Here is a 10,143-nt window from a genome sequence, read left to right as displayed (position 1 = left end):
TTCATTCAAGTTTCAAGATTTGTTTTGTTCGTAATTTTATTCAAGTTTGTTTCGTCTGCTTTACTTCCAGGTTTATTTATTTGCAATTATTTTAGTTTCTTGTTCTTATAATATTGTTTTGTCATTACAAATCTAAATATGCGCATGTTCATGGTTAATAATTATAATTTCATGTTTAATAATTATAATTTCATGTTTGTTTCTTTAAGTATGTCTGGCTAATTTATTTAGATGTCGGTATGTAAAGTAATCTAACAAAAGGGATCCGAAATAAATTGGCTTAATTATGTTTTATTAAATATCACTTGTTTTTGGTTTGTATGTCTAATTTAATTAGTAAGTCTTAAAATCAATAGAGCGAAAGTTTGAGGTCTTAAGGCAGTCAAAGGTTAAAATCAATAGAGCGAAAGTTTGAGATTCTTAACTGGATAGTAGACATAGGACATTAGTTTTAAGGATGGCGAAAACTGATTAGAATTTATTTACTTTCAAAAAGTGTTTTTACACCCGCGCGGGATGGCGAAAGCGTACGTTAGGGATATTAGCATGTTCCAAGTCAACAGAGCGAGAGTTTGAGATTAGGAGATTTAAGTAGATAACGACTTCATAAAACAAGCATTTTATTAATTACGTTGTTTTCAAAAAGCTTTCCTAAATCTAATGGGATGGAGAGAGCGTACATTACGAGTTAGGACAGTAGTCTGAACCAATAGAGCGAGAGTTTGAGAGGAGGACTTTTAAATAACATAGTTAGTAAAGATCTTTGATTTAATTATAATCTGGCCAATGGAACTTCGGATCACCTAAGTTAGATGAAATACATACTGATATCCGTTTGTTATTATATTTTACCTAGATTTAAGATTTTAGTTTCCCCATTTATAAAAAACCCAAATATCATTAGCCTTAGCTTTACATAGTAACTTTAGATAACGGTAGGTCGATTTATAGTCCCTGTGGATTCGATATCTTTTAAAACTACACGACACGACTGTGCACTTGCAGTTATCCCGACTAATAGACACGCAAAGTCGCGATCACGGGTGCTTTAAGGAAGGGGGAGGAAGCGCCGTCGCATTGGTGGAGTGACATATTGTCATTGGAACCAAAGGATTTTTTTATTACTAACTATTTTTTCACTGTAGGTAACGGAGGCACGACATCCTTTTGGCACTCCAATTGGACAAATCGAGGCATTATTAAGGACGCATACCCTATGCTGTACTTCCTTTCTTCTCTAAAGGACGTTTCAGTAGCTCTTATGGGATGTAGCAGCGATGAAACCTGGAGGTGGGGAGACTTCGGCTTGGGGCGTTTTCTGTCTGTTAGCCAGCAGCCCCTATCGGAGCAGTTTCCTCCTGGCTTGGTGCAGCAACAATCAATTCCAACCCAAAGTGGGCATTCTGCGACCTCTGCCTCATTTTTTCCTTCGCAGGTACTGTTTCATCTTTTTATGGAACCTGCAAGTTCTGTCACGGGCATGGTGGAAAGACTGAGGTTGGATCTTCAGGGAGTTACCTTAGATCCTAATAGTGAAGATAGTGCGGTTTGGAAGCTGGATGATGAGGGATCTTTTTCAGTTAGGAGCTGCTATGCTTTCCTCGGATTATCCCATATTCCGTTTGGACCGGAGGGTGAGTACGATAAGGTTTTCTCTCTAGTTTGGAGGACGGCTGTCCCATTGAAAGCAAGAGCATTCGGTTGGCGTTGTTTCCATGATAAGATCCCAACGAGAGGAGCTCTTTCCCGGAAAGGTATAATCTCTCTTTCTAATTCAATGTGTGCTTTCTGTCGTTGTACCGAAGAAGGCTCGGTTCATTTAATGTTGTCGTGCTATTGTGTGGACTTGGTTTGGAGAGATATAGCCGAGTGGGTTGGTTTCGTTAATTATAAAGCGGAGGATATCAAGGACAGCTTTTTGCGGTGGTACAATTTCGGGAGGAGGGTTAGAGTTAGGAAGGGAAAGGAGGGAGTGGTGTGGCTAGCGGTGGTTTGGCACATTTGGCTAGTCAGAAACAGAATTGTATTTAGAGGCGATACTTGGAACATCTCGGATATTGTTTGGGGAGTCAAAGTCTTGGTTTGGCGTTGGTCTTTTGTTGGGAATATTATACAACCCAATTGTAATTTTTACGAATTTAGTAGGGATCCTCTTTTCTATATGTCGTAAGACTCAATTGGAGTATAATTTTTCTTTCGCCGGTACTCATTCCGAACCCCTTGTATTCTTTTTGGAGAACTTGGGTTCTCGTGATTAATATATTTCTAGCTTATTAAAAAAAAAAAAACATCACCACTTGTTGAATCTTGCCTTTAATTAGTAACTACTTGATAAGCTATACAACTATTATATTAAATACTCTTGCCAATGGTTAGTAGTTTCCACATCACCCTTTTTCTTAGTGTAAAGTTACTTTTTTTTTTAAAGTTTTTCCACTAAAAGGAATCATGTGACACAGTTATAAACTAATTATAGACACATCTCCTATTTAAGATTTAAACCTTTTACCAAATTACTTTATGTTTGATACATCCATTCACAATTCACCATAAGAAATCTATGTGAAAAGATAATACAAATTATAATGCGATAACCTAATGAATCATGACTGATAGTGAATGTAACAAACCCCTTTAAATATCTTTAACAAATCTCTATTATATAATATAATAATCACCAGACCACAGAAACAAGAAGGGTTTTGACCAGACAAGTGGTATTTTGAAGCAAGAATTCCTTGTTTGGCATACAACTTGCATTAAATTAAATATTTTTCCATAGTTCTTTATTCAATAAACATTTAGTTATTGACAAAAAAAATGTTTCTGTTAAAGAACACGTGAGTATTTCATTTTCTACAAAGTCATCATACAACTTGCATGCATTATATATACTATATTTATTGAAGTTGGCAACTTCTATAGAATTTCTAAACTTGTCGTGTATAATTATTGAAGTTTACCTCATTTTTGCTTGACTTCAAAATTAGAAGAACTTACAAAAATATAGAGATCAAAATGTATGATTTTTGTTATTTTATTTTGACACGAAATATCTCAGTTATATGTGATCACATGGATATACGTATAATTTTTGGACTTCCATAACACTTGATAGTTACTAAAATAAAATTTTATCTCATACTCCAACACTAATTATACTACTTTTGATCAAACTACTCATGTATAAGTAATTTATGTGTCTCATTTTTTTTCTTTTTATTTTTCTCATTTTATCTTGCAAGTTCTCCGAGCCACTGAAAAAAATTTATATATTTGAACACTTTATCCAAATTATTCGATCCACATACTTCAAACCGGAAAGCATTCTTCATTGAGAAATTATTTGGAAGTCTTAAATCAAAATTATCAGTGCACATATTTTAACACTAGAAGACTTGCTTATAAGTTCTTCAATAATGTGTTAAAAATACTCTTCGGAGAACTTTGTAAGAAGTTATTTGTTGAAGTAAAAAATACTAGTGGATTTCTTACTACACAGTTATTCGAGGGGGTTCAATTTTTATCCACCAGATATCTTTGATAAAGGATTTCAGGTTTGATTTTTTTTTTTAAAATTTATTAATGTGATTTTTGCTTTTTTAGTTGCGCGGACCCGAGGATGTGACAGTCGTACTCCAATCCGTGTAGGTGTAGACGGGGAGCTCGAGAGGCGATGGATGGCGAGTATGTGCATGTAGGTGCATTTGCATTTGCTCCCAACCGTTAGGGTTTCCAAGAGACACATATACTTCTCTTTTGATAAAGTACGAGCATTATGTTGCTCGCCATTAATGGTACGACGAGGTAAGTAAATGACAATCACTTTATTTTGAATATCTTTTAATTTTATATTTTATAATATTGTAGTGTTATATTTGCAAAACAACTTGCCTAGGGCGATACCCCGGGACCGCCATAAAAGAAGGTAGCGAAGCAAGGTCTCCCGAAGGGAGGTATCGCCTCGCCCTTAAGTATTCCTCGCCACTGGAGGAAAAACGTGGGGGTAAGATATGTCTTGGATAAAGAGAAAGTCAGAGTCACTCTGACCCTTGTCTCTCTTGGAAATAGGGATTCAACCGTCCACCATTTGACTAGGTGAGCGGTGGCCTTTCCCGAGAAAACCCTAAGGGCTGGAAACTCCTATAAATAGATCATCACTCAAGGGGATAGACAAACTCTAGTTCATATGCACTATCCACTACTCAATGAGCATCACATTCGTAACCACCATGAAATATTCAACCAATCTAACCGCCCGCCTGCAATTCACTAGTGCCGAAAGCCTACAAGGTCTCTCACCTCACGTGAGCAGGTTCCTTAAACAGTCTAAAAACCACCGTACTTAACTAATCTCCGCTGTAAGCTAGCCCGCACCATTCAAACGTGTAATATACCTACTAGGACCTCTGAGTTTTCTTTCCCTTGTAGGACCCTTGTAGGAGGAACACATACCTTGTACTTTTTGACCAATACAGTGACGCTCACTGTGGGGCCCGGTAAAACTAACATTGGCCACCTTTTTCACTCCAACCATATCATTCCCCTTTTTTTTTCTAGAAATGACTAACAAGGTCCTACATCACGTCGCAGACACCAATGTCGAAGGTATCTCTGGGAGGGGCCTCTCTTGGGCCGTTCAACGAAGATATACGAGGCAGGTGTACACGACGAACGTCATATCTTTCGTGAACAAAAGGCAAGGCTGGCAGCCCGTTTTACCACCCGTACTTCAGAGGTTCTAGTTCAAGAGTAAAGAAAGAAAACCATAAGGACAAGTCAAAGAAAGTAAGCTTCCAAAAGGACAACTTCAGAAGCAAAGTCAAGAAGAGTCTCATGGCAACATGAGATGAACTTGACAAAGAAGAGAAGTATGATAAAGAAGAAGACAATCTAACCTTAATGGCTCTAACATCTTTTGATTCAAATTATGGTTTAGAGTCTGAGGAAGAAGATGAGGTATTTTCTAAACTTTCACGTTCTGTTCAATTACATTAATTCAAAACCTTGTGGAACATTGTCAAAAGAAACTCAGACATATGAAAATTTTGAACAAAAAATAAGTTAATTAAAATCTCTTCAAAATCAATATGATGATTTAGAAAGAAGTAAAATTGTTCATGTGTGTGATAAAGTTCTAGATGAACATGAACTTGATCTTCAGGAATTTCTCATAAGTGGCTTCAACAGAACAAAAATTTCTCCCATGATTCATGGTGTTAGCAGGAGCAGAGGTGAAGTTATTGGTTATTCACAAAAACATGATAATCCAAGGATGGGAACCTTGAATAAACCAATGGAATCTTCTTGCTCTAGCTCTATTGAGAAAGAACTATATTCTCATTTTGTACAAGCTGCTGATATGGCAAAAGTTCTGAATCAGTCAGAACCAAAAGCTGAAGAATCCAAGGTTCTGAACAACTCAGAACCTAGTACGTCAAATTCAAAGGTTCTAAAGAAACCAGAACCAAGGACTCATTAGTCAAAGGTTCTGAACTGACCCAAACCAAGGACTCAAAATTCAAAAGTTCTAAACAGATAAAAACCTAAGACAATAGAATCTAAGGTTCTGAAGGGTTCACAATCTAAGGGTAAGGATAATTTAAAACCCAAAACCTTTAAACTAAAAGTCTTGAATAATCCCAAGCCTTATTTCACATAAGCTAAGGTACAAAGTTATAAGAAGTCTTTTAGAACTAACCCCAAAGGACCCATAACATTACGGGTACCTAAATTTGAAATTATATTTATACCAGATATGCCTTAATGGGGAAGCTCACGACATATGATAGGAGAAAAGCATATGTTCCAAACCCTAACTCTAAAAGAGGGATGAACTGCGTGGTTTGGAGGAAACGGAAAAGGAAGAATCAATGGTACATGTACTATTGGTAATTCCTCTATTTCTATTTATAATATTTGGTTAGTAGATGGACTAAAACATAACCTACTGAGCATTAGTCAATTTTGCGATAATGGTTATGAAGTAGTGTTTAATAAGAATATTTACATACTTATGAATGAATCTAACAAGTCCATAGTGTTCAAAGGTAAGAGAAAAGACAATGTGCATAAAATAAATTTTTCTGAATTGGTTGATCAGAAGGTACTTTTTCTTTCTATTAGTGAGTGATGAAAAGTGGATATGTCACAGAAGGTTAGGTCATGCTAACTGGAAATTAATCTCTAAACTTAGCAAGTTAAAACTTGTTAAGGGTTTGCTAAAACTTAATTATCACTCATATGCTCTCTGTGGAGCATGCTAAGTTGGGAAAATTGTTAAAACCTCTTTTAAAACTAAGAAAGTTGTCTCAACCTTCAGACCCTCAGAACTACTTCACATTGATTTGTTTGGACTTGATGGTACTGCATCAATCAATGGAAAGAAATATAGATTAGTCATTATTGATGACTATAGTAGATGGACTTGGGTTAAATTTCTAAGAGCTAAAGATGAGTTATATGAAGTGTTTAGTATCTTCTGCATACAAGTACAAAATGAAAAAGAATAAAAAAAATTTAAAAGTAAGAAGTGATCATGGAGGAGAATTTGAAAACGAGGCATTTGAATTTTTTTGGGAAAAACATGAAATTATCCACGAGTTCTCTTTTTCTATAACTCGACAACAACATGAAGTTTTAGAAAGAAAGATCAGATCTTTATAAGAAATGGGCAGAACCATGATCCATGAAAATGATTTACCTAAGTACTTGTGGGCAAAAGTTGTAAACACAACATGTTATGTTCAGAACAGAATCTACATCAAACCTATTCAGAAAAAACTGCATATAAACTGTTCAAGGGAAGAAAACCTAATATATCTTATTTTCACCAGTTTGGATATACATGCTACATCTTAAATAATAAGGTCCATCAAAATAAATTTGATGCCAATGCTCAAAAGGGTATATTCTTAGGATGTTCTGAACGCTCAAAGGCATACATGGTGTATAACTCTGAAACCAAAATGGTTGAAGAGTCAATACACATCAAATTTGATGGCAAAGAGTCTGACAATAAAATGTCAGAGCTAGTAAAAAGTTTTGCAGAAATTCATGTATTTGAAGACACGTCAAAAATTGGTGGTTCAACAGCTACCAGATCATCAAAAGTTAGTGGCTCAGAAGTTATATTCACTTTAGAAGCTTGTGGTTCATAAGCTATTAGATATTCAGAGGTAGTTGATCCATAAGATGATTCAACTCTAGAAGATGATCCAAGTACTAAATGTCATCCAGATGAAAAAGCTTTTGAAGAAGCTCATGATGGATCACAAGATTCAACTCAATCCAAATAGACCTTCAAATACAAGTATTCATCTAGAAGAATTGGCCATTGGTAATAAGGATAGTCATTTGAAGACAATATCTACTTTCAAAAAAGAGCATTCAATGTTGGGACTTATTTCTATGATTGAACCTACTTCTGTTGATGAAGCTCTATCAGATGATGGATGGATTGTAGCCATGCAAGAGGAGCTAAATCAATTTCAAAGGAATGAAGTATGGGATATGGTACCCAAACTACATCAAAAGAACATCATTAGAACAAAATGGGTGTTCAGAAACAAACTTAACGAGCAAGGTGAAGTGGTAAGGAATAAAGCTAAACTTGTAGCACAAGGCTACATCCAACAATAAGGTATTGATTTATCTGAAGCCTTTGCACCTGTTGCAAGGTTCGAGGAAATCAGGTTACTCTTATCTTCTGTAGTTAATCATAGTATTATTTTATACTAGATGGATGTTAAGAGTGCATTTTTAAATGGTGTTATTTCTAAAGAGGTGTATGTCAAACAACCACCTGGGTTTGAGGATTAAATCTACCCTGAGTATGTTCTTAAACTTAAGATATCATTCTATGGACTCAAATAAGCTCCTAGAGCTTGGTATGAGAGGTAAGTAATTTCTTATTAGAAAATGGATTTAAAAAAAGTCAGGTTGACACTACACTTTTTAGAAAGACACTGAAAAAATGAAATCTTAATTGTCCAAGTTTATGTTAATGATATCATTTTTGGTTCTACTAATCCTACTCTTTGTAAGTACTGTTCTGAGTTAATGCAGGCTGAGTTGGAAATGAGCATGATGGGAAACTGAAGTTCTTTATTAGGACTCAAATTAACTAGTGCAAGGATGTTGTCTATTTTCATCAAACAAAGCATACAAAGAAACTTCTAAAGAAATTCAAGATAGAAGATTACAAGATCATGACGACTCTTATGCATCCTACCTACAATATAAGCAAAGAGGAAAACAACACTAAAGTCTGTTAGAATTTTTACAGAGGTATGATTGGCTCTTTAATTTACTTAACAACTTCTAGACCTAATATTTTATACAATCTATTTGTGTGCAAGATTCCAATAAGATACTAGAGAGACTCACTTAATTGCTATTGAGAGAGTCTTTAGGTATCTGAAAGGAAAAACAAATTTGGGACTGCTTTATAAGAAATCCCTAGATTACAAGCTAGTTGGATTGTGTGATGCTAACTATGCTTAGGATAGAATTGAGAGAAAATCCACCAGTGAAAACTGTCAATTCCTAGGTGAAAACCTTATATCCTGAGCTAGTAAAAGACAAGCAATCATTTCTTTTTCTATAGCAGAAGCAAAATACATCTCAGCTGCTAGTTGTTGCACATAACTACTCTGGATGAAATATCAGTTGAAAGACTATCAGATATGTGGAAGCAATATTCCAATTTTCTGTGATAATATTGCTGCTATCTGCTTGACAAAGAATCCTATTCAATATTCTATAACCAAACACATAGAAATAAAACATCCTTTTATTAGAAATTATGTTCAAAAATGTGTGATAGATATACAGTTCATTGATAATAATCATCAATGGGCCGATATATTTACCAAGCCTCTTGCAATTGAAAGATTAGATTTTATTAAAAAGAATCTGAACATGCATTTTGTGAAAGAATAGTGTTGGCTTCTGAATGGAGGATCAAAGTAGGATGATGATAAAAAAAAAACTACTATGATCAGAAGCTCTGAACTAGCTTCTAACGAATAGTATACTCTAAGACAACTCAGTCTCTGATGCTCTAAATTTGATTAGTTGTCTTAGATAGCATATAAGTGGAAAGCATTTTGAAATGCTTTTTTTTTTTACATTTGTCCACTCATGTGTCACATATTTGAAGGGTCCTGTGACATGAGGTCTCTTTGTTGAGTATTTACCGTTTAGTTGTTTCATATTTCACTCTTAACCAGTTAGTCTTCTGAAGTGAGAAGGCTCTCTGAGTCAGAAGGTCCTAAGTCAAAATTATTCTATGAATTTTCTATCTTTTGGACTCTACGTTATATTAATGGTATATCTTTTTGGAATTATTTTCTTGAGTAAAATAAAATCATGTTTTTGCGCCTTCTTAGTCATCATTTTTTGTGATTTAAATAAGTTTCAAAAAACATGACTGAAATGGTTGAAAACATCTCTATCAATTATGGTGACTCTCTCAAGGAATGTTAATGGAAATAGAATCATAAACAAGAATAAAGGATAATTTTTTATTAATGATGGAACTAGTACAAATTCAGAATCATTCTCGTAGTAACAGATACGCTCATAATGTTACAACTTTTAGATTTGGTTGTTATTCCAACCACCTGATCTGATGAAATTCACCCAGTCCTCACAACACATTTGAGTCAAATTCAAGTTCATCAGCTGGATTATTCTTCTTTTTTAGTCTATTTATCTTTGATATTGAAGTCCTTCCTACCACAGATGCTCCAACAAATGTGCTTGCACATTCAATGAAAGTGTTCATATCACCCTTCTTGGAGGAATTGGTCTCAATAGCCTTGCTAACTTCCTTGGATGAGCCTCTCTTAGAACTCTCATATGATTTTCCCATATTGTTGTTTTGAGAAGAGCTAGTAGGAAGAAAGAGGAATTCGATCTTGCTAGTAAAGAAATTTCGCTTTTATAGAGAGTTTGGGATAAAGCAAAATCAATTTTGGTTGTTGTGCACCTATGGACAAATGTGAGATATTTATTATTGGTCAAGCACTTCTCTCCAACCTTGACTACTTTAATTCTCTCAAATGCTCTGTTGCCAGAACAAGATTGGACCTTCACGAGATTTGGAGAGTTTTTCTTAACCATTCTAGCTAAATTTCA

General features: G+C 34.9%; 1 protein-coding gene across 1 annotated transcript; it reads left to right on the top strand.

Annotated features, from left to right (window-relative positions):
* Nucleotides 1-1,216: 1,216 nt before the first annotated feature.
* LOC131614942 (uncharacterized) lies at nt 1,217-2,170 on the top strand. Its single transcript, XM_058886472.1, has one exon. The coding sequence runs from the start codon at nt 1,217-1,219 to the stop codon at nt 2,168-2,170; it is 954 nt and encodes a 317-aa protein (XP_058742455.1).
* The last annotated feature ends 7,973 nt before the right edge of the window (nt 2,171-10,143 follow it).

The sequence above is a fragment of the Vicia villosa genome, linkage group LG6 (assembly GCF_029867415.1).
Source record: "Vicia villosa cultivar HV-30 ecotype Madison, WI linkage group LG6, Vvil1.0, whole genome shotgun sequence".
Classification (NCBI taxonomy): Eukaryota; Viridiplantae; Streptophyta; class Magnoliopsida; order Fabales; family Fabaceae; genus Vicia; species Vicia villosa.
This window is presented reverse-complemented; position numbering and strand designations above follow the sequence as displayed.

Excerpts from the sequence above, each read along its gene's own strand:
- LOC131614942 (XM_058886472.1), top strand. The coding sequence starts at position 1,217 with ATGCTGTACTTCCTTTCTTCTCTAAAGGACGTTTCAGTAGCTCTTATG.